This window comes from Leucopleurus acutus (genome assembly GCF_964270905.1).
Source record: "Leucopleurus acutus genome assembly, chromosome: 10".
Classification (NCBI taxonomy): Eukaryota; Metazoa; Chordata; class Mammalia; order Artiodactyla; family Delphinidae; genus Leucopleurus; species Leucopleurus acutus.
In genome coordinates, this window is record NC_139153.1 from 11,990,035 (window position 1) to 12,014,448 (window position 24,414).

At 45.9% G+C, this 24,414-nt stretch overlaps 1 protein-coding gene across 1 annotated transcript in view; it reads right to left on the bottom strand.

Moving 5' to 3' along the window:
• The window catches only part of ITPR1 (inositol 1,4,5-trisphosphate receptor type 1), a 318,686-nt gene that overhangs the window by 25,415 nt on the left and 268,857 nt on the right, over positions 1-24,414 (bottom strand). Inside the window, exons 49-56 of the mRNA XM_082847216.1 lie at positions 23,027-23,149; positions 17,479-17,654; positions 12,867-13,031; positions 7,101-7,296; positions 5,662-5,754; positions 4,341-4,480; positions 3,596-3,761; positions 616-776 (exon numbers count right to left, since the gene is read on the bottom strand). Of these exons, the coding sequence (XP_082703342.1) occupies positions 616-776; positions 3,596-3,761; positions 4,341-4,480; positions 5,662-5,754; positions 7,101-7,296; positions 12,867-13,031; positions 17,479-17,654; positions 23,027-23,149 (1,220 nt within the window). The remainder of the gene's footprint in view (positions 1-615; positions 777-3,595; positions 3,762-4,340; positions 4,481-5,661; positions 5,755-7,100; positions 7,297-12,866; positions 13,032-17,478; positions 17,655-23,026; positions 23,150-24,414) is intronic.

Sequence of the window (24,414 nt, forward strand, 5' to 3'; positions counted from 1 at the left end):
GGTGCCTCTACAAAGCCCTGCCTGGGAAGAGCGCTCTGCAAACCTGCGGCCGCTTCCCCCTTCCCGGGCCACGGCGGCCACGGCGGTCGCGCTCCCCGTCAGCAAGAAGATTAATTTGGGACTCAGATTCCTCCATCACGTGATCCCTTCCTGATGATTAGCAAACTGTCTCCCAGAAAGGCTAGGCTGAGGCCAAACGGACCAACCAGGCCGAACTACACCGAGTGATCATTTAAAAAATATACCGCTTAGAGACCAGGTCTTATATAAGGAGAAAAAAACAGAAAGGGATCCATCATCAGGAAAAGAGGCCAAGTACATAGAGGTGGGAAGGGGGGCTACAGAGCGAGCTCTAGGTTAGAAGCCCAGCCCCAGTTAGGGCGGCCGTGTGCTAATCTCGCTGAGCTGCAGTGCTTCCTCCTTTAACCTGGAGATGACACCCCCTGTCTGGGGCTTCTGAAGGTCACCTGCAAAGACTCACGAAGTTCCAGAGACTGGATGTTCCAGTAGACGCTGGATGTTAGCTTCCCCGCTGGCTCCCGGTACCATGCTCCGAGCTGAAGCCGGGCCAGCAGGCCAGAGTGTGACCTGCCTCCAGGAGCTCTTTGCGCTCACCTTGATCATTTCCGCCACGTAACTCTCGGGCCCCGTGTACTCTGTGGAGTCCTTGACTTTCACCAGGACGATGAAGCACAGGTAGTGCCACATGTTGTGCTCCTCCTTGATGTGCTCTTCAAAGGTGACAGTCTTGTTGTCGAACTTGTCCCTTTCCAAGCCTAAAAAGAGACAGAAAGCCCCGAGTGAGCAGCCATGGGGCAGAAAAACCCACGAGAGAGCCACCCACCCAGAGGAGGCCGTGGTTTCACTCCTGTCTTTATAAAGAGTTGGGCTCTGCTGGCCTTACAAATGCATTCACTTTTGCATCATAGCAGGAAAACACAGGCCGTGGGTCAGATGGACTTGGGCTTGAGTTCCGCCTCTGCCACTGACCAGTCACTGTTTGGTCTCCACGTGCCTTAGCTGCCTTCTCAGGGGATGGGAAGACATCATCTAGGTTCCAGGAGTGTGTGTGGGTTAAATGAGCATGGGTGTGACAGGTCCGTGCACATAGGCAACCAGGGAATGCGAAGTCCCTTCTCCCAGGTAAATGCCAAAAGGGAGACATGTTAAAAGGTTTGTGAGGAGACAGTGGAAGGACAAAAAGAACTAGACATACAGTTTAAATGACAGCTGGTAAGTTTATCTTTTGCAGAGGTATAGGTGAGCAATTCTGAAAATAGCTTCTGTGTGTTCTTAGACTGAGCAAATAAATAAATATATGGTGATACTGGGAGTCAGATATCTAACTGTCGAAGAAGGGAGCACAAAGATAGAAAGGGAGAGAGACAGAACAAACTCTGATTGTTGAATTGGAACTAGAGGTATGGGTGTGAACTCATCCTTTTTCATGTGTTTATGAAATAGACAGAGAACTCTGTGGATACATGTATCCTCTAGATTTGTGCCCTAATTAGCCCTGGGAGCAGTGACACACCAAGAGGAATGAGCACACCCAGTCACCAGATCTTGGCTTCTAAATACCAGTCTCCACTAAACAGAACCAGAGCTCTTTGGAGAAATGGCTGATACCAGGGCTGGGTCAGGGAAGATGCAAGGTGAGCTTGCATCTAGAATACCTCATGGTGCTAAAAAAGTAAGAAAGTCCATAATAAATGATGGTGACGTGGCAAAAACACAGAAGCCTGCTTTGAAGGGGCTCTCAAAATCTGGGGCAATCTGAGCATCAGAATAAATTATGACAGTAAAGGGTTATATAACCCATCGAATTAACTAAAAACACACAAATCCATTGTGTTACAAATACTAAAGTACAAATATACACAGGGAAGAAAGAAAGTTATTTCTTAAAGTAGAAAAGCAATTAACAAATGTAGAAAAAACAATAAAGGAAGAAGATCATCATTTGGCAAACATCACAATCACAGACTCAGGAAAAAACTGGATGCAAAAACTGGTGCGTTAACATTTAATTTGAGAAATAATGGGATATTTACGTTGCCTCAAAGTATCTCCTCATAAAATGGTTCTCAATTACAAAGAGCAGAAAAGTAACTTCAGTGGAGAAACAGGGCAATTACCAGCTTAACCAAGGGATCAGAGTTAATACAACCAGTTATAAGATGAACTGGCAGCATGTACCTCCTGATATGATGCACTGAGGAGAATACAGCATTTCTTTGATGTTCCTATAAAAAAATGCATAATCTCAATCTTACCGTGAGGAAACATCAGAAAATCCCAAACCAAGGGACATTCTACAAGATAACTAACTTTTATATTCTTCAAAAATGTCAATGGACTGAATTCAACACATGACCTGGGACTATCATTTGCTATAAAGGACATTACTGGCATAAAGTCTGAACTCTGACTAGGATCTGTAGATTAAGTAAGAGTATTACATCCTTGTTAACTTCCCAATTTTGATAATTATATTGCATATATATAAGAGAAGGGTCCTATCTTTAGGAAATATATAGTATTAAAATAGGGATAAAGGGGCATTGTGCCAGCCACTCTCAAACTGTTCAGAAAAATAGTGTGTGTGTGAATATAGAAAATGAAGGAAAACTTTAACATGTGACAAACTGGAGGAAAGAGTATATAGAAATTCTCTGTACTATTCTTATGACTTCTGTAACTGGAATTCTGTCAAAACGAGAAGTTTTAAATGGTTTTAAGGGGACAAAAATCTAAGATCTTAAGTTTTTAAATGGAAAAATGATCATTCTTTGAGTAGACGCACCAGTAGGAAATTTATGTATTTAGTAACTACGTTATGAACAATCTTGAAATGACTACTCAGCTCCCAGATTCCTACATGATGAATCTGCATTTACATGTATTTCCTTGTAGTTATACAGAAAATGATATCTCTGGCACCCCATGCACCCCCCTTATGTAGCAGTTTACTACTCATCATTAAGTGCCTACACAGTGCACGCGCTATGCTAGGCGTGTTTCATAAACTAGCTCTCCTAAGTCCCAGGATAAGGCAGAGAAGTACATATTATTGTACCCATTTTACAGATGAACAATAGGTTCAGAGAAGTGAAGTGACTACACCATGGTTACACAGCTAAGTGGCAGAGGTTTAATCAGAAACCAGGTCTGACTCCCAAGCCCAAGCTCTGAACATTTGCACTGTATGCTCTTAGAGGACTCTATTTCCACTTAAAACCTGTTACCATCTGCAGTAAAGCCATCCACAGGCTGGAGGTGGAGGCAAGATCTCCATTCTGGTTACTTAGAATGGGAACACGAGATGCTCTGGCAGCCCAACAACCATGAGACCCTGAGACACATACATTTCAAATGGTGTACGATGATGCTTCTGCTAGCCCAAGCTTCATTGCTTAAAACCAACCGCCAAGTGCTGCACTAAGTCCACGGGCACTCCAGACGCTCCCCAGCAGAACAGATCAGGGGTCCGCTCAGTGCCAAGGGCAGGGACGCTGGAGAACGGCAGCGGCCCTTCCCCCGGAGAGTCTGGGCTCCCCCAGCCCCTCGGCACAAGCCAGGCTGCACCACTCACCGCAGATAAAGCACGTGGTCTTTAAGATCTCTTCCTTCTTCTGCTTTTCGCTCCTCAGATCGGCAAAGGTGTCAATGATGACCCCGAAAATCAGATTAAGGACAATGATGATGACCATGAAGAAGAACAAGAGGTCATAGATCACTCGAGCAGCAAAGAGGGGCTCCTGGAACAGAGGCACCTCTGTCAGCGGGTTACCCCCTGTCCCCAGCACTCGGGTCTGCAGAGCTCAGGGCAGAAGGAGGGGACTGGATGCCTCCAAGTCAGATGTCCCAGCCCTCCTGGCCCACCCCAAACCCCAGCAGCGCCGTGTGCTTCGTTCGGCACGTTACATTGGGTGTCAAAGTGTAAGAGCCACAAATGCAGCTCTTTTCACACCCGCTGTGTTTATTGTGAGTTCTCCAAGTGTCACGTGGCACGTGCCTGAGAGCAGCTTCCTGGGATCTCAGGGGTTTACGAATGTGTTCATGCAGGCCAGACCTGGCCCCCCAAGGAAGGAATCGCTTAAATACACAGAGGGGAGAGCAGAAGCTGCCCCCCTCCGCACTGGGGCTTCCTCCCAGGGCTGCAACTCGATGGTGACCGGAGAGGAAGGCAGCCCTAAGCAGCTGGCTCTGCACGGACGTCTCCTCACCACCGCTCCCAGCCCTGCCTGTGTGTCTTCGGTTTACACTGGAGCCCACTGCGTGGTGCTCTCACCACCCACCCCGCCCCCCTGCTCTTCCTTCCCCTGGGGCGCAGCTACCTCTTTGGACGGCTTCCTGAGCACATCTCCCACTCCGCCCCCGCTCCGCAGCCCGTGACTCAGCACTGTGACGATGCACATCAGCAGCGTCTCGCACGTGTGCTCTTTATCTTGCTCCGTCTCTTCTGCAGGGACCCGCTCTGCGAACACGGCGAGTCGGGAGAGATTTGAAACGTGAGTGAAAAGAGATACCGGGATTTGGACATCATGACTGCTGAATGCCACCTCACCAGCGGACTGACAGGAGCCAGAAAGAATAAAAGAAAGGAATCGAGCATCCAAGGCTTTCTTTTTCATCACTGTTTTCATCACTAAAACTTGCTAATCTCTCAAGCCCAGAATTGCCCTGCCCTCCATTAAATCTAAAATATTCCCGATCGTTTTCAGATTTTAAACTACAGTGTCAGCTCTGAACAGGCGCTGACAGGACGCTGAGTGATAAGCATCTCTTCTCTCAGCTCAGGGCCCAGGATCCTCACCGGGGATGCTGTAGGGCTAAATCCAGCAACATTTTTACAGTTGGTCCGCTGAATGAATCGCCTTAAACTGGAAACTGTCCATTCTTACTGGTTTTTGGAGGAAGAACTTGCTGACCGCCCTGTTCTTTTCTCCAGCTGCAGTGAGAATGGTCTTGCTAAAATACCTATCTCATCATATCACTCCCCTCTCAACAACCTGGATCATCCTTTAAGTAAGCTTTGACCCCCTGAGCCTGACATGTAAGACCCTTCATGATCTGGCCCTTTGTTGACCTCTCTGGCTTCACTTCTTCCGGCTCTCCTTCCTCGTGATCGTTATCTCCCTACACATGCCGTATTCTACGTCCAGGCCTTCAGGCACGCTGTTCCCTCCAACAGGAATACGGACCCCTCCTCCTTCGCCCAAGATTCTACTGTTTTCGTTCAGCTGTCACCTCCTGGGTGATACTCTTACTCCAGTACTAGGCTGGGTGCCTATCTTTTATATTCCATCCTTACTCTCAGCACTTAGCATCCTCTCTAGTAATCACCTCTTTGCCCACCTCCCTCTCCCCCGGCCCCGACCCTGCCACTATAGTTTATTATATCTTAGAGTACAACACAGTCCCTGGCAAATAGTGGGCACTCAGTAAATACTGGCTGAATCAATGAAGCAGCTATTTTCTTCCCACATAGCCTTCTTTCCCCCGCTTCATCCCCCTCCTCTCTCCCAGCCCTTCCTCTTTGCTACTGGCCTTACTTCTGAGCAGTGAGTCTGCTTTCATCTGCTTCCAATGTCATGTGCACCATCTAAGCCTCTGGGGGGAGCCTGGCACTAACATGGTAACGCTGCGAGGTCCTACCTTCTTTGGGTGCCGGAGAGGAGCAGTTCTCCCCAGTCTCCACCCTACACACGTCAGAGTACAGGAACTCGCTTGCCAAACTCTCACTGGCTTCTGGAGAGAGAAGGAAATTTTATGATGAACAATCTGGCAACATATGGTTAAAATGTTTGAAGTCCCCAACTCACGGCTGATTAAACAATTCTTTACATAAATAACACCCGACAAGCCTGCATATAAATTCAAAGCAGAGATGCAATTTACACTTTCATTTGGTGATCTGTATGGGAAAAAAGCCAGAAATGTCAATTCCTGTAAGCTTACTAGAAATATCGCACTTAAATAGCACCTCTCCAACTTTGAAGACAAACAGCTGAAACTCTTCGACAAACACTACTGAACATACAGACTCCAGCAAGATTTATACCAAGTCTGCATGAGAAGCGGGAGTGGAAATCTGAGACCCAGATCAGTTTAGTTCAGAACCCTAAGATGGTTGGCAGTGAATGCCATTTTTAGTGTCAACTTGGAGGCTGGAGTTACATGCCAAGAATGCAGCATTTGGGAGGGAGAAAAAGGCTGCCTGGCTTAGTTACAATTCTAGTTTGTTCCTTGGACTCAGGGCGCCTGGCTACCAGATGAAAAACCAGTAATATTTCACTTACTAGTGTCAAGTATTTTAATTGAGGGAAAAGGCACTTGGGTATCACTCAAGAATATGTATCTCTCTCTCTCAAAAGAGGAAATCTCTTCTGTTTTTTCTATAAATGAAAATCATATAAGCTCACTGTAAAACGTGCACATTGTTTAAAAAAAAAAAAAATGCCCCAGAGACAGCCACTGACTGCAGTTTGGGGGTATATTCTTCCATATTTTATAAGACAAATATGAGCTTTTTAATTAAAAATAAAAATCTACACAGACCCTATTGTAGTTATTCTTCTGCAATTTCCTACCATATCCTGGGTACTCTTCCATGAAGGTTTATAAAGACGTACCGTATCTGCAGGTTTCACCACACCATGGATGAACCACACTCTAATGAAACACTCCCTTACGTTGAGATTGCTTCCAATTTCACACTGCAATGAACATACTTCCGTACACATCTGTTTCTACATTTTTTTTTTAAAGGATAAATTCCTAGGGGTAGATTTACCAAGCCAGAGGGATGCATACTCCTATGCTTTCAATATACATGGTCAAACTGTTTTATGAAAATGTTGTACTAGTTTAAAATAGGACTTTAGTAAATAAATTCAACGTAGCATCTGGACACTCACACTTAGCACTGACACATCATACCGCCCTTTGAATGAAGTGAAAACTAAGCCCTGTATTCAGTTCACACTCTGAGTGTTAGGGAGATACCTACACTGCCAAAGTCATCGTTTTTAGTTCAGTTGTAATCAGGAAATACTCTTTTAACATTAAAAAAGCTCAGAAGATCCCAAACCCACCTGGAAGAACGGTTTCATTGGGCAGCCTATCTACTTCCAAGATGAAGTCATCCTTGAAGAAAAGGTAGCCCACTATTGAGAACAGGTAAACCAGGATCAAAGCCAGGACCGCCGTCAAGATGATGGACCGTCCATTGCGAGTGACGCTTTTAATGACATTAAGCAGAGTCTCTTCTCTGTACACTAAGTCAAAAAGCTTTAAAAACAAATGAAAGGACAACAATGGGACCATTTTAAGAAGCCTCTATGTTAGATGGACATCAGTATCCCCTAATGACAACTTTATAATGATTTATAAACAATTTACCCTTCCGGAAACTCAAAAGCATTATACCCTTAACGTGTTACCCTTGCCTGTCTTTACAGTGAAAACCGAGATGGTAAAAATAAGGAAAAACAAATATAAAAAAGGAGGGTGGGAAACAATAGCAATTTCAAGTTGTTTACATGTAGCTTCGAGGTCTTGGGAATAGAGAAGATACAGGCTGTGCCAGTGAGCTGCAGAGGACGAGGGAGGAAAGGGACGAGGGGCCTGGTATTCATTTAGGGATTATTCACTGAGCTTCTATTAAGGGCCAGCCACTCTGGATACGGGGCTGGCTGACCTGCAATGGGCCAGGCCAGGGAGCAGGGACTCTGGAGCGGACAAAGGTTCAAACCTCAGCTCAACCGCTTGCTACCACCAGGACCAGGCACTACCCCCTTCCTCTCAGAGCCTCCGTTTCATCATTTGCAGACTGGAGGAGAGAGACTTATTGTAAAGAATAAATAGACGATGTATATATATATAGTGCTTAGCATACAGTCATACTCATGTGCCCAGTAAGTCCACAATCGATGGTAATTATCATTAAATTCCTGACGCAGAGACTGGGCCAAGGTCACACAGATAGTACACAGCAGGGACGCTGGCGGTGGTAACACGCCAGGAAGCCTAAACCCTTCCCATGGCCCTGGTCGGGGCAGAGACCCCCTGCGGTTCACAGCGGGTTCACCATCTTGGTGCGCCCTCTGTCCAAGGGGCCTGCGCTTTGCAAGAACTTGGCTTCATGAGAAATGGAGGCTCCCTGGAGGTACTTAGAGGTATGGGAGACCAGTAGCTGGTTTTCTAGGAACTACAATCTCAGATATTTGGCTGGAGGGTTGGCGGAGAGCCATGAGAGAAGAGATGCATGGTGTTATTCTGGACCTGGGGGGGGTGGGGCTAGCTTTAATATGGCCTCTGTGTGGACATCTGATCCTGTCCTGAAGGTCCTGCTTCCACCGTGGCTTTGGGGAATGACTGTGCACAGCCAAGTGAGTCAGGGGACAAGGGTGTGAATCCTGACTCTGCTTTTAATTTGTTGCAAGCTGTTGATCAGGCCATGAGACCTCTCTGGACCTCAGTTTCTGCACTGGTAAAATCAGTGGACTGAACTAGCTCATCTCCGAGTCCCTTCCAACTTAGAATTTTACGTCTGAGTTCATTTTCTGCTCAATTAGCCCCTCTGCCTCCATCAGGCCAGTCTGTGTCCTGAGACCAGTGTGAAGGGCACCGGGTAAAGGAGGACACTTAAAAGGAAGCAAGGAAGAGGCGTTTATTCGATATAAGAGTACAAAGGCTAATGTTGCTGTTAATGTTGGTTAAATATTTTCCAGCAACTCACCATGAAGCAGCAAGTAAGAGCAACTTCAGACAACAAACGCCACTTGTTTTCTGGGGCTAAGAACTGTAGACATTATACAGCCCCCAAATCACTGAAATGACAAGTAACTTTTTCCTTTTCATTTATCTATCATTTCTGATTTTAAAACAATGGACATATATCACTTGATAAGGAAAAACTTTCTTCTAATTAGAAAATTAGACAAGTGCAATGGTGAAAACACAAAAAAGCACAAAGAAAAAACAAAAATCACTAATAACCCCAATATCTATAGACATTTACTCAACAAATTCTTTCCTTCTGACCTTACTACATAATTGAAAAAAGTGTAACGTATGCATACATATTTTTTACAAAAATATTATACCGTAAGCTGGCATATAGTCCGCTTGCTTGGTAAAAAGAATCATGAACATTTTCATGTCAAAAAGATCACCTAGTTAAAGTACCTGCCTGGATGATAGCCTGATTGAGGAACTCAGAATCTCTGTGAGGGTGTGATCAAAATAGATATTTTTTCAAATCTAAGTAAATAACTATCATCACAGCTCTGGCTAAAAATAAGCAGTGGGCTTCCCTGGTGGCGCAGTGGTTGAGAGTCCGCCTGCCGATGCAAGGGACACGGGTTCGTGCCCCGGTCCGGCAGGATCCCACATGCCGCGGAGCGGCTGGGCCCATGAGCCATGGCTGCTGAGCCTGCGTGTCCGGAGCCTGTGCTCCGCAACGGGAGAGGCCACAACAGTGAGAGGTCCGCGTACCGCAAAAAAAAAAAAAAAAAGCAGTGGTCTGATTTTTTGGATAATACCTTTTCTCTCTTCCTTCTGGTACTTTCACTCATTTTAGATTAGAGGTTATTTGAATATGGTCCTGAGGTATTTATAGTCTCTTGAATTTGGGCAATACAGCTGCCACCTGTGTCTATATTTAATAAAAAGAACAATTAGATCTATTTGGATTTCTGAGAGCTTTTTCATTTTATGTCCATGGATCTTTGTTAAGGAAAGTTTTACTTCATTATGTTTTTAAGCTTTGTTTCTGTTATAATTTTTTCTGAGGAAAAAAATAATAAACCTTATGTCAGTTACAAAAAAAAAAAAAATGATCACCTAGTATTCCAGTGTATGGAAAAACCACAGTCTACTCAATCAATATCTTTTCCTTTTTTAAACAGTCACGATGTTTTCAATTATATATCATTAAAAGTAATGCTGTGATGAACACCTCTGCACGTGCCTGAATATATACCTGTCCAGTTATTTCTTTTTGGCAAGTTTCCAGAAATGGAACTGCTGGGTCAAACATAACACACAATATTCACTCCACTGCTTTCCGGAAAGGCTGCACCAATTCATCCTTACCACTGTTAGAGAACGAGGCCCATTTTAGCGCACTCTCACTAGAAGTGGGCATGCTCGTGCTTCTGAACCTTTCCCAACATTACAGGTACAACACGGGATCACGCTCGTGTTTTAATCAACATGTCACTGTTTGACATTAGAACACTTCCACGTTTACTGACCATGTGAATTTCTCCTTTTCTTACCCGCCTGCTAAGGAACTTTGTACACTTTCATCTTGGGATGTTAATAGTTTGCTAAGGACACAACTTGAATGCAGGCTTGGGACCGGGTTCAGCCAGTCTCGGGGTGAACTTCAATTAGGCCACAGTCGCCCACTCTGCCTTTCCGCCCTGCTGGTGTAGAGTTTTCACGTGACGTGTGCGTTTTCCCTGCTAGAGGTCTCTCTTCAATTCCTTCCTGTCACAGGCTTTCCTCATTTATGGAATAATGTGAACGGGTTCAGTATTTTGTCTGTGGTTCCCAACAGACATGTTAAATACTGCTTTTGACACCAAAAGGAACGCATCACTTGAAGTCACAGAAAGTGACTTAGAAACCCTGCAGAAGCACCTACGAGAAGTGTCCAACCCCAGTCTCATTTGACCCTGGCCAGTCTTTCTCAAAGTGCACTGAGCCGAGGTAGCATCACCAGCAGCTCGGAGCCCCTCTGATCCTTCTGTGACAGGTGAGGGACGGGAAGGCAGGCATGCAGACTGCAATGTGAAATACCGGTTTCACCGAAGCAGGGACTTTTTCACAGGCTCAAATGAAAGGCAGCTCAGGGCCGTGCTTAAGCACTTAGACCCGGGAGTCAACAGAGCTGCGTCACTGTCGTGGTCTCTGCCCCTGACTTGCGGTGCGACTCCGGGCAGGTGACCTGCCTCACCAGGCTCCACCTGGCCAGTGGTGATTTGCAGAGTTCGTCCGCCTCAAAGGCGGTCGTGAGAGGGGACAGAAAGAGCACACAGGGAACAGTCAGTAAGTGACAGGAACTGTTCTTTTCTACACTGTGAGGCCCGTGAGGGCTGGGACGACACTGCCTCGTCTCACCATGACACCCACCGCGTCTAGTTCTGGCACCGGCTGGCACTGCCAGTGACCAAAAGAAAAGGATTTGATGAACAGAAAAAGAAACAGAGCCAACGGGATATAGATGGTTGGAAAAGTCATTTTCTGCCAGGGCGAGATGGCACTGTCTGAAGGGGACTCCCCTACCTCGTGGGAGAGACCCCTCAGCAGGGGTGGGAGAGACCCCGACTCAACTCTGCCTCCCCACTGAGAGAGGACAGGAATTTGTCAGGTTCCGGACTTGGGCCTCCCAGGCTCACAAACAGGAACCCCACCCAGGGGTGTTATTGCATGAGACAAAAAGGCTTAGAAATATACACAGAGCTCTAAAGATCTCTGATAGAGAGCGACCAAAATCGGGCACGTAATGGCCATCACAAGTGTATCCAGAGACCTCTTTGCCTAAAACCTCAAAGTACGGCCAGACCTATTTTAAAATGAGGGAAAGGAATCCATATCTATATCCCTCAGTCTGCCAACATCCACCACTAATGGAAGGAGCTAATCCTGGAGGCCTAAACGGTGCATCCTTTATGGTGTATGGCGGGTAGAGGGGAGACGGGATGACAGAGACGGTAATGACAGCCGGCCATCGCTCAGCATTTCTGTGGCGGTGCTGTTCTCAGACCCTGACACGTGAAGTAGCAGAAAATCCCTATGATGGCCCTGCCAGGAAATGGACTGTTCTCCCCATTTCGTAGATGGGGAAACTGAGGCACAGAGCAGTTAAGTCACCAGCCTGGAGACCACATGGACGGCAACTCCTGGAAGTGCCTTCCTTGCTCTGCTTTTTGCAGGTAGATCCCTCGTCGTTTCTTTTTTTTGGCTGCACCACGCGGATTGCAGGATCTTAGTTCCCCAACCAGGGATCGGACCTGCACCCTTGGCCATGAAAGCGCACAGTCCTAACCACTGGACTGCCAGGGCATTCCCAAGTCCCTCGTCTTAAGTCAACACTTAGGCCTTGATCATTTTTTATCATCAGACACATTCTAATACTTCCTGTATTCCCTTTATGGATGGTTTCGCTCGCAGAAAGGTCAATTTTATGCTTCCTGTCATTTAACATAGGTACAATGAAGTGGTTTCTTATCTACAACCCTACAGGTCAAGGTTCCCTGTAATGACAGGAGAATAAGCAGACAGAGGTCTGTCATTTAAAAACCTGCCCAGGAGGAAGATAATGGAAAATCAAGACATTTAACCACTCGGCTCAAACTGGGACACCACGTCTGCTAACAAGGCCTCCCGGACCAATAAATCCATCAAGCTCATTGCCATGGGTCTTGGGTCTTTGAAAATACCTCCCGCTCTTACTGGCACAACATGTTTTCACTGGAAAATGGATCCCATGAGAACTGTCAGAAGGTGACAGTCGCAAAAACATTCTCCTTGTAAGCGCTGGCTGAGGCCAAGAAATAAGACAGACAAAGGTGCACATGGAGGCAACGTCTCCTGACCCAGATGGCGGGCATCATCTATCATCATGATCACGCACTGTGATCGCGCACCTCCTGGGCTCCTGATAGCTGACCTGCTCCCTGGGTAGCTTTCCTCTCCAGATGCCCCAAACGCTGCGTACAGGGCGGGCTACGACCTCGTAGACCAGGCACACCAGTCACCATGAAAAAGAGGGGTCCGTGAGGGGAGGAAGGACAGAGGATGCTCTCCTAGTTGCCCACATGTAAAATCTTTCAACGCCAGCAACTCACCAGCAAACTGTAGAAGAATTCATGGACGAAGAGCCCCATGGCGCAGATCAGCAGGTACAGCAAATGATAAAGGAACTCAACATCCAGAACCATGGCTCGGTAGCCTCTGGTGAATGTGCCACAGTTGCCCACAAAGCTCATCAGAAAGATGATTTTATTGCAGACCTGACAACAACGAGAGCAACAGTCAGATAAGCACGGACCACGTGCCGAACTCCAGACTCTTCACAAGAGCCAAGGGCAGTTTGCCCCCAGGCGTCTCTCAGCGCCTGTGCCCAAACAAAAGCTTCCTTTTGCACCCAGGGCCCACCGAAAGCGCCGAGAACTGTTCTGCGGATCAAAGTCATTTCATTACTTTGCTTTTCAGGCATATTGCAAGTTAATGTGACAGTCAAATAACTTCATGGGCAACACTAATCAAGTGGCATTTGTAAGTGACAAAAACAAAATTAACACATACTGAAATTATGATTTGCAAGATGAGATATGAATCATTTCTAACATCCTTCCATGAGTTAGTCAAACACAGAAGTCACCTCAATCCACGAACCCTGTGATCAGCATGATTAAAAGTGTTTTCTAACTTTCTGTTACATGCTACGCATTAGAGGGTTGCAATTTAATGAGGAGCAGCCAGTTCTTGTCATCCATTGCTCCTAATTTTACAGGGAAAGTGAGAATTCTCTTGGGGTGGGCAGGGGAAAGTAAGTGACTTCAGGATGAGTTCTATTCCCCTGCCCCCCTTTCTGGGAATAACTTTTTTTAAAATTTTTTTTGGTGATGAAAGTTAAATTTATTGTGGTATTCATTTTGTAATTGATATACATATCAAATCAAAATGTCGTACACCTAATACAATATTATATGTCAATTACATCTCAATAAAAAGTTAAAAAACGATATATGAAAAGTATGTAACCTTATTAATAAGCAAAGAAATGTGATTTTCCCCATTTCTTCCTTTTCATAAACTCATATTTCATTGAAATAGTCATATATACATGGTAAAAGTAATAGCATTTTTTCCCAATAGCATAAAAGAGTATGAAGAATAAAGGAAGTCTCCCTCCCAACCTATACTATCAGATCCCCCCAACTCTCGAAGACTAGTCTGGTCCCCCAGAAGGAGCCACACTGGGACCTCGTAAAGTACCAACGCTTGGCCCTTCTTGGGTTGGGAGTAACTTCTGTTTTTCCTCTGGGGATCCATCCCTTCCCATGTATCGGTCCTTGACGTCTGGGTGGGGCTCCATCCTGGCCAGTCGGAATTATGGCAATCCCCTGGCAACGACTGGTTCACGGATAGGCACGTGACCAAATGGAGTCAATGACACCCACAGACATCCTTCCTGGGACCGCAGCGTAAGATAACTTTGTTCTTTACCCCTGACCTTGGACCTGACAGAAAGTGACCTCTGAGGCTGCTGGCATCCATCCTGCATTACCATGGAGCCCAAGGGTACCACCAGCGCAGAACCAAAAGAGAGGAACTGAGCCCTGACGCTACTGTCCAGCCTCCCGAATGCAGCTACACCTGAAGCCAGGCGCTAGGATTCTCAGTCACGTTTTCTCCTTTGCTTCTATGAGCGTGGATTAGGTTTTCTGACCCCTGCAACTGAAGGCTGACCTACTGTATAACAGAGTCCCACCTCTGAGAGAAACCCCATGCCTGAAGTCTGCCCATAGCAACACGCTGCCAGAAAAACCTGAATCAGGAGAAAGGTGGAGAGAATGCGCTTTGGCTGCACTTGGTAAAACCGTCTCCTGCTACCCGAGCTAGCCTGGCCACAGGTGCTGCGGAAGCAGTGCCAGTTAATCTGGGGGGTCAGTGCAAGCGAGCTTCTCGGCAATCAGATAAGGGGGGAAGCCGACACCCAGGGAGAAGGTTCGGCTTTCTCAGACAGGCTAACCTTTCAATCCACCAGGTCGTTTTCCTCTAATATTCTAACTTTTGCCAGTGTAGGAGCTTTTATAGGGTGAGAAAGCATCATTCGTTCTGAAAGAACTGTGTTGCTGGGGTTTCAGAGAGAGAAAAAAAAAAAGGCCACGCTCTGCTCAACATTCCAGGATCTCACACAAGCCCAGGCACCTGCGGTATTAACAGAGCAGTCCACCTCACCTGAGTCCACCCTCCCCTTTAATTTCTGCCCCCGTTTTCTCTGTTGCTTCACCAGCAACTGTTGCCTATCCATGGTCTTAGTCTGCTCTCCCCACTTCCTACGGACCCCACTTTGGTTAGTGTCAGATGTGGCTTTTGGTCCCAGCTCTCTACTGCAGCGGCTCTCCCCACGTCCCCAGGGATTCTCCCCGGCACACACGGCCGTCTTGCCCTGTCCACTCCTAGCACCCAACCCCAGCTCCTGCAGCACCCTTCTCACCACCGTCCCTGCACGTGGCTGCCAGGATACCACCCTGGGCTGCTTCCCCAGCTCTTAGATCTCCAACATTCCTTCGCTGTGTGTCCACAGCCGCTATTCCTTCTCCCATTGCTGCATATGACATTCCTCTTTTGTTATCCCCTCTGAGTAATTGTTTACTGTTTCAGCTTCCCCCCCATGCCCCCGAGCTAATGGTATTATGAATGGTCATTAATTATCCAAACACCAACTGACTTATGTTAAAGAGAAAACTACGGAATGACCAAAGGCCAGAGAAACAAAAGAATTAACTCGCAGAAGACAACCTCTGAAATACTGAGTGTTTTTTCCTTTTATTTATTTGTTTCTCCGGTATTTCTTTCTTAAAAAGCTTCCTCTCACTGCAGGTGAAGCCTGTATTTCCTGCTTCAATGCTGATGTGGCTCTGTCACTCTGGTCATGGCCGATTTCCAAACATGAGGCCCAACATTAATAGCCTGTCTTGTTACCTCGAGCCCAGTGAGCCAACAGTTTTCGTCTATTTTCACCCTGAAAACCAGGTCTTGCGTGACTTCATTTTAGCTGGAGGCATCATTCTTCTCCCAGCCTCCCGTGACTAAAAATTTGGAGTTATACTTGCCTCCTTCATCACCCAGTCAAGACAGTGATACCTTCTTTGCCTGGAGAAAAGGACCCAGACCAAGCCCTGCACTAATTTCAGGCTTAAGGTTCAGACCCAACGCCCACCACGTGTCACTGTTCCCTCGGAAGCTCTGACATCTGTACCTTCCTTCTTCTCCGTTATGACCAAGACGCAGGCTCGTCACACGTAACTGAAAGCCCTGCTAGAGGCCCTAAGTGGTCCCCCAACCCCCTGCACAAATCCGTGTACATTCATGCCACTACCAAGGGAATTTTCTCAACCACTGAATTGCTCAAAAACCCCGAATCATTTCCCACTATTGGGAATAGAATTTCCCAACCTGTATTCTATACAACACTAATTCCAAGTGATACTTTACAAAAAATGTGGGCAAATAAGTTCGGGAAACACAAATACCTGGTGTCCCTTTCTTCCAGATTCATAACCCGTATCAGCATGTTAAAGTCTCAGAAATGCTGCCGTGGAAAACCTTTCATGTTGCTTAACCCAGCATTTCGCACATGGATTTGACCAAGGAACGCTCTTTTCACCTAAGATTTATCAACTTAGAACATGCTGCCCTGGAGGATGAAGCCCCAGTGCGTCTTCCTGAAATGCAGGGCCCAGGTTCCCTGTACAGGATCAGGCCCTACATGTCAGTACGTGAGCCACAGAGGAGGCGAAGCGCAACGGGTGGCCATCTCCTGAGCAGGCCCGGGCTCCCCTCGCTGCTGTGGCCTGTGGGGAAGATGCTCTGCTCAACCCCTGCTTCCTGGCCCCACTGTCTCCATTCTTTAAGACAAAACTTCAGCCCTGTCCCCGTTCTCCCCTAGCACCCCTGCCGCCTCTGCCATCTGAACAGCCACTGGGGGACATTTACGATTGCCCACAATTACTGGATTCATCTTTTTTGCAGTATCACTTCCATTTCTGAACAGTGACCTCAGCTTCCTTATACACTCAGGGCAGAACCCTCTGGAAGGCAGTTTTAGATCCCCACATATCCCAGTTCGTTCCTTTTTTTCAGCAGGAAACCTCTCCAATTTATGGCTTCATATCAGCTGCGTCCATTTCCTAGGAATTCCGCAGATGCAGCTGGCATCTGCCCATCCACAGCGGTGAAAGAGCATTTCCAAATGTCACTACTGACTTTGAGGTAACTCTCCTTGATTCTCTTCTTACCTCTCCACCTGCTCCATCTCTGTCAACAGTTCCTCTTGCTTCTCTGCAGTCCTCACCAGAAGTGGGTGCTGTGTTATTCCCTCATTTGACTTAACTGGCTAAAATCTCTCGTCCTAGCACACCTTTGACCTGATTGGCAAAACTAACCCAGATCTCAACTTCTCTCCCTTTGTCTGCCTAATTCTGAGAGGAATATTCCCTGAAAATGAGACTGTCGGTGCCCAGAGAGTACGTTAAGAGGTTCACCGTCTTGTGACAAGGGGAAGAGGGAGACGGCCACCTGCAGCTCTCCTTTGCTTCTGCTATTTTAACAGTTGACCCAGATAATATTTTTCTGCACCGGAAGCACAGGCCAAGATTCTGGGGAGGATGGAAGGCATTCCTACTTGTATGTAAACAAAACAGTGGCGATGAAGGTATTCATACTTACGTTGAAAGCTCCCAGAAGAAACAACGTGGGTTGTAACCCGACCGAAAATATCAACCGGAGAATTGTGGAAGCGATTAAGGCCCGGATGCCGTGGGGCTTGGGGAGGGCAATGACAATGGCCAGAGATATGAGCATGGCTGTCCACAGCAGCCCTGACCAGTGTGGCTCCAGGGTTCCTGGAAAGACAAGGCAGGGCTCTCAGAGATCAGAGCTTTCACCGGGTACAGGTGACAGACCAAAACAGGTTTAACGTCATTTTCTTCAACCACGTCTCTGGCCTTGTACGTCCCAACCCTCACGTCCAGTTCTCTGCCCCAGACGTAACCAATCACATCCATGTTTTCTTACCTGCAAGCCTTCTACTGATACATGTTCCTTCTACCTGGGAAATTCTCTCCCTTTCCCATTCATGTTAAGTCTTAGCTTAGATGTCACCTCTCCTAGGAAGTCTCCTCCTCACAAAACATGCCAGGTGCTCCTTCCTTCTCTGATTCTTGTACCCCTGGTCATCCCTATGGGACACTGTTCTCTAGCGGTCACTGCCCCCTCCCTAAACCCCATCCCCACCAGACTCCAAATTCCCCAAGGGAAGCACTGGGCACCCAGCAGGCACCCATCAAATGAGTTTGTTCCATGAGCAAAACTCATACATGTGTCACACTTCACTCTGAGGGGAGGCAAGCTGGAAGAATAAACTTCTAATTTCTATTAAAAGCATGCTAAGGAAAAGTGCAGGTCCCCTGCCCGCATCAAATTTCTTCAAGGCAAGGAGGAAAGCAACTTCCGTATCATTAGCATCATCCTACAATTAGATTATCCTTGTAGTCAAAGAGCTTATACCAGTTTTTGTCATCTCTTGCTATTGCAAGTTCTATTTAGAGTGTCCCACGAGACGGCTTGGTTATGTAACATGAGCCAACAGGGCTAAAAATAAGGTTCTGCAAAACACTCATTAAAAAAAAAACACCCCTATTTCTAACGCTGTCACGTTTTGACTTTCCTTCAGATGTAAACAAGCAGCACTACATGATCAAGGCCACTTACATAAAGGAGTTTCGATTCTCCAGAACTGCTGGAACTGAAGCACCGCCAGGGAAAGAGACGCCCCGGCAGGTTGCAGCTCTTCCACGAGCCCGCTGGCTGCCCTAGTTCATTTCGTCCACACCTGCTGAGACTCACTTTCTCTCTGAAAACTGTCCCCCTAACCCCAGCCACCTACCTGTTCCCTTTGGATAGCCTTCAAAGGTAAACCTGATTAGGGATGGGCGCCAAGAGGCAGAAGCTTCTCAGAAATCCAGGAAGAGGTGCATGCTGGGGCCTAGGTGTCCCTTGCTGTGCATTTAACAGCTGTTAGATATTGTATGAAGCCATTTACGCGGAGTATCATTTATTTAACCCTCTTGATCACCCTGTGAGGTTGCTGTTATCATCTCCATTTTACTCCAGAGGAAACGGAATCTTGGGTTACGTACCTTGCCTAAGGTGACACAGCATATACCAGGAGTATATACGCCCCTGGAGGAATGGGCCTTAACTATCATTAAAAAAAAAAAACCCATCCATTTTAAGTGCACACTTTGATGACTTCTGGCAGTGTATACAGTCACATGACCTCATGTAACTGCCAACACAATCAAGATATAAACAACTTTATCACCCTAAGAGGTTTCCTTGTGCCCTTTGCAACTGATGCCTTCCCCCATCTCCAATGCCAGGCAAATACGGACCTGCTTTCTACCACTGTAGCTTTGCATTTTCCAGAATTTTATGAAATGAGAAAAATAATCATATTTGTAGGCAGTCTTTTTCATTCTTTCGCTTAACAAAATTTTTAAGATCCATTCAGGTTATTGTGTATGTTAATAGTTTGTTCCCTCTATTGCTGAGTAGTATTCCGTGATATGAATACACCACCACTGATTTATCCACTTAACAATTAATGGATATGTGGGTTGTTTCCAGTTTGGAGTTGCTACAAATAACGCTACTGGAAACCACCAAGTACAAATCTTGGGGTAGGTGTATGTTCTCACTTCTCTTGGACAAAAACATGGAAGTAGATTTTGGGACCCTAAGTACATGCTTAACTTTAGAAGACCTAACCATACTGTTTTCCAAACTGATGGTACCGTTTTCCCTTCCCATCAGTAATATACGGGAGTTCCACTTGCTCCACATCGTCACCAATACTTGGTATCGTCAGTTTTTCTAACTTTAGCCATTCTAGTAGGTTTCTAGTAACATGTCATGGTGGTTTTCATTTGCATTTCTCTAATAACTGCTGATGTTGAATATCTTTTTATGTGCTTCTTGGCCATTCATATGTCTTTTTTTGTGTGAAGTAACTGATCAAGTCTTCTTCCCACTGTTTTAATTGGGTAATCTTTTTATTGTTGAGTTGTAAGAGTTCTTTATATATTCTGGATATAAGCCTTTTGTCTGATGTATGATTTGTAAGTATCTTCTCCCAGCCTGTGGCTTGCCTTTCATTTTCTTAAGCACTTGATTATCATAAACTGCTCTTAAGAGCTCAGTGTAATAAATGTGACCAGTACAACACATGTACTCAAATCCTGAAGGGGACAATATAAAACCCTGCTGTCTTCCCACTATAAAAACAGAGGTGATAATTAATGCTAGATTCCAAATAAACAATTATAGAAAGACTTCTTTGAGACAACTGGAGAAACATGAATATGGACAGGCTATGACATGATTTACTGTTAGTTTTGTTAGATATGATAATGGTATGGTGATTATACACATTTTAAAATATTCTTAGAAGTTAGAGATGCACAGTGAAATATCTATGGGCAAAATGACAAGATGTCAAGACTTCTTTAAAATTTTGCAGAAAATACAGTAGGAGTATAAATGAAACAAAATTGGCAAAATGTTGGTAATTGTTAAAGCTGGGCTTATGGGTATATGGCAGTTTATTATACTGTTCTTTCTACTTGTGTATATATTTGAAAATTTCAACAGTAAGAAAGTTTAAAAAGTAGTACTTTATGTGCTTTAATCATCATGCCATGTTTACAAATTCAGTATGAAACCTGAAGATGCCCAATTTTCATGCTGTTCAAAGACGCTGTGACTCATCAGTTCTGAAATAAAGGGGGAAAATGATACTTCTAAAAAGGAGCTTTTAAGGCCACAGTGTCCTTGTTAGCCACAAGCCTTGGAAGTCACAGAGCCACGTCGGCACACAGAGCAAGGTCGTTACACACCTCAAAGAGGGACATTTTGGAAATCCTGGTTTCAGGATTCAATGAGCACAAATATTGCTCTCAAAGAAATACTTTCAGGTAACCAATCAGGTTTTGTTTCTAGACCGGACTAACACAACCCTCCTCTTGAAGATGGTCAACAGTGACTATAGAAGATGCCCCCAACACATCTTCCAAAAGAAAAAAGTAAATCCCTCTGAGTGAGTGGATGTGTTTGAGGTGATCTCAGTCACTACATAATGGAAAGGGCTTCCTTAGGTCGGATCAACCTTGTTCTCTCCAAGGACATCTAATTACGTTTTCTGTTGAGCCTATCTGCATGAAGTTCTAAAGCCAATGCTGCCAAAAAAGAAAGCCTGGACTTCTACAGATCAGCCAGGGGTGATGTCACCTTGAGTGCCACCACTGTAAAGATGGAAGGACCTTTGAGAATCATTGCATCCAGTAGTTCTTGAACTTGGATGGGCAAGAAACAGGATGCTCCAGAGATCCTGACTAGGTCAGCAACTATCTTCTCCTGACCTCTACAGGAATTTCTAAATCCACACCTAGGTTTCACAACTACTGGCTCCATTTAAGCACCTCTTAAAAGAGAGGATAAGGAGAACTAATTGAAGTGGCTGACCCGGAGTCACGTGGCAGGTGAGTGGCAGAGCCAGGCCTAGACACGAAGTCTGGACTTTGTAAATCTAGCTGCTCTACTGGATGAGGCTTATCATGGAAGAGGAGAGAGGTGTCAATGAACTGTCCCCAGCACTGGCCTCAAAACTGCCACAAGGGACCAGTGAAGAAAATGGCCAAGATATATTAAAAAAAAAATCAATTTTAAATATTTTGAAAGAAGTGGAGGGTAAAACGAAAACACATCCAAAGTAATAGTTGAAGAATCTGCTATGATGTGCACAACAGCTCCCCAGAGGTGAAAAGAGGCCTGGGCTCTGTCCCCTCCACCTAAGCCCTGGGTTGACCACTTTGTGCTCTTACCTCTGCTGACTGGCACCCTGGTGAAGGCAGACGTTCCCCCCAGGGGCAACACCCTGCAGCCCTGTGGACCTGCCCAACGTTGCAGCCAAGGACACTTATGATTCCTGATATTGCATTTTAAAGGAAAATGCCCCTTGGGCTGGTGTTTAAGTACGGCTTTTGGGGGGGAAAACATCACTTAAATGGAGCCTTCAACATAGCTTCAGGACAAACAGAAACGCTAACGCCTCAAATGAGTAAGTTAGACACATCACAGAACATACGACCACTTTCAAATCTGACCTTAAACTTAATTCCATTACGTTTGTGACATCTGCATTATTAAATCCAGAGCCGAGCCTGGAATTTACCTCTGCGCTGTTTCTGGTTTTTTTTTGGTCTTACTTTTGGGCTCTTCATCCCATTATGTTTCACACAAGGTGGCTCCTGGCAGGTTGTGACATACATACGGGAGGTGATCTGCCAAAAAGCTCTGATGAGAAATTGAGCTGAAAAGCAGGCCTCCCAGGAGGCTGTAGCAGGTGTCAGAAAAGTAGGCCGTAGATGTTTAATAGAAGAGGAGCTTCCGCCAACCCCCAGAACCCCACACGCGTAAATGTCTCCAGAGAGCTGTTACGCAAACCGAGGAGCCCCAAACAGAAAAATGCGCCTCCTGAACGGCTTGCCTTTTCTCAGCAAAATGTGCAGAATGTGCATACAGGTGACTGGAAGGAGACGGTGGTGGGGGAAACCCAGCAAGACCATGGACAGCACGTTTCGTTATGTGAATAAGGGCACGTAGCTCTTAACAGACTAAAGTGCCAAGGATGTGCCGTCTGCTGTCACTCAAGCCCTGCCTCACCCTACCTCTTGTCAAAAAAAAAAAAAAAAAATTCCAGAGATTTCCTACAAATTCTTTAGTCTGAAATCAATTTCACAAGTATGGCATGGGAAAAAACACATCTACTGGACTGAGCATCAAAATATCTACGTGCTAGGGTTAGCTCGGTCGCTGACTGGCTGTGTGACTTTGGCTAAATCTCTCAGCTTCTCTGACAGTTTCCCAACATATAAAACAAGGAGGCTGACTAAGATGAACCCTTACAGTTTTAATACTGTAAATAGCTTCTTCTCTTTCTTTCCTGGCAAATAAATACGGACACACAATTTGTATTATTTCAAGTAAGATTTAAAAATAAACCCGTGGTAAAAGCTACACTCTCGTTTTGTCTGAAAATGGGTAACTGGGATCCCGTAACTTGCACCAGTACTTCCAGGCATCACGTTTAAGATGCAAGTCACAGCCTTCCTGCTACCTCTGGAATTTTCCTTGAAATTAAAGGTATGAATGGTACCTCCTCGGACTCCTTTAAATGGGTAGAAAAAGGCCACAAGCAGATTCATCAGGACAGCCAGGTTGAATGAAATGCTGCTCCAGAAAGACATGTTGCGGGCACACCAATACAGAACGGGCTGGGCTGTGGAAACAAGGACAGAGCCCCGTGAGGTTCAAGACTGCAAGCCAGAACGCTGGGAATCCACACGGCCCTCCCGCTCCGCCCCTACAAGTCCACTTTTGTTCCCAGTTTTTACCACAACAGTAAAAACGATCGTTTGTTTTGAAGGTGACTCATAGGCTCAGAACGACACCAGATTGGTTTGTTTCTGTTTGGAGTACTTACTGGAACAGAAGATGTATTGGGGGCTAAGGAGGAGAAGAAAGGGGAAAAGTCGGAGCATCTAAAAGCCCTGCATGCCCCTGTCAACACCACCAGTTATGGAATCTTGGGGGTTATCCAGGGTTCACGCGCCGAGTCCTCAGTTCCCCCTGGGGTGCTGGGACCGGATGAGATGCCTAAGGAGAGCCGAAAATTCAATGAAACTTTGAGAAGTGGGGGGCACTGGTTGGGGTGGGGGGACACACAGCATTCAGAGTTGGTCCAGCTGGGCCCCAGGCTAGGAACAACGTTACCTCTTCCACATTCTTCCCTTGCTCGAAATTCTTCACCAACTCACTGGTGACTAAAAGCAAGATAATGATCCTTTTCCTGAAACCAGGTCATCTGCCAACTAGGAGTGGGAGTTCTGCCTGGACGGTCAGCAGTGGAGCTCCCATTTGCAAAGGCTACAGTAGAGAAAGGATGTGGAACCAAAGCCCTCACAAAGGGCGAGAGACCCTGTAGGCAGTGCTGCCATCTTAATCCGTTGTTACCGGCAGGTGATACCACACTGGCTGCATCTCAGCATTAGGAGAACAAGCCGGTGACCAGTGTGTGCACGGGCGCATCCCTTTCCTCTGAACTCTTCAGTGGTGCCTTACGCTTAGGATGATGGCAGGAATAATTTCCATCTCCAGGCCAGAGGCAAAGTTTCCAAAAGACAGTCTCATTCAACATTATCCTCCTCCAAAGAGAAGTGTGGAGTATGTGAAAATGGATCTCTAGCATGTTATTTCTCTCTCCCAATGAAGTCATCATTTGACTTTAGGACAGCCGCCAGGGACACATCCAATGACTCTCGAACGATGCCTATAGCAGTAGCCAAGCCTCTGGAAACTTCTATCCAAAATAAAGTTATGGCATAATTAAACAGAGCCCTGGATAATTTAATAACTGCTCATCTCGTGTTTGCACTTTTTAAGAGGCCATGTTTCCAAACTGTAGAGTTTTAGAGCTATAAGCATCATCTAGTTTAAAAGATCTCATTTTATGGATGAGGGAAACTGAGGCCCAGCAGAGGATGG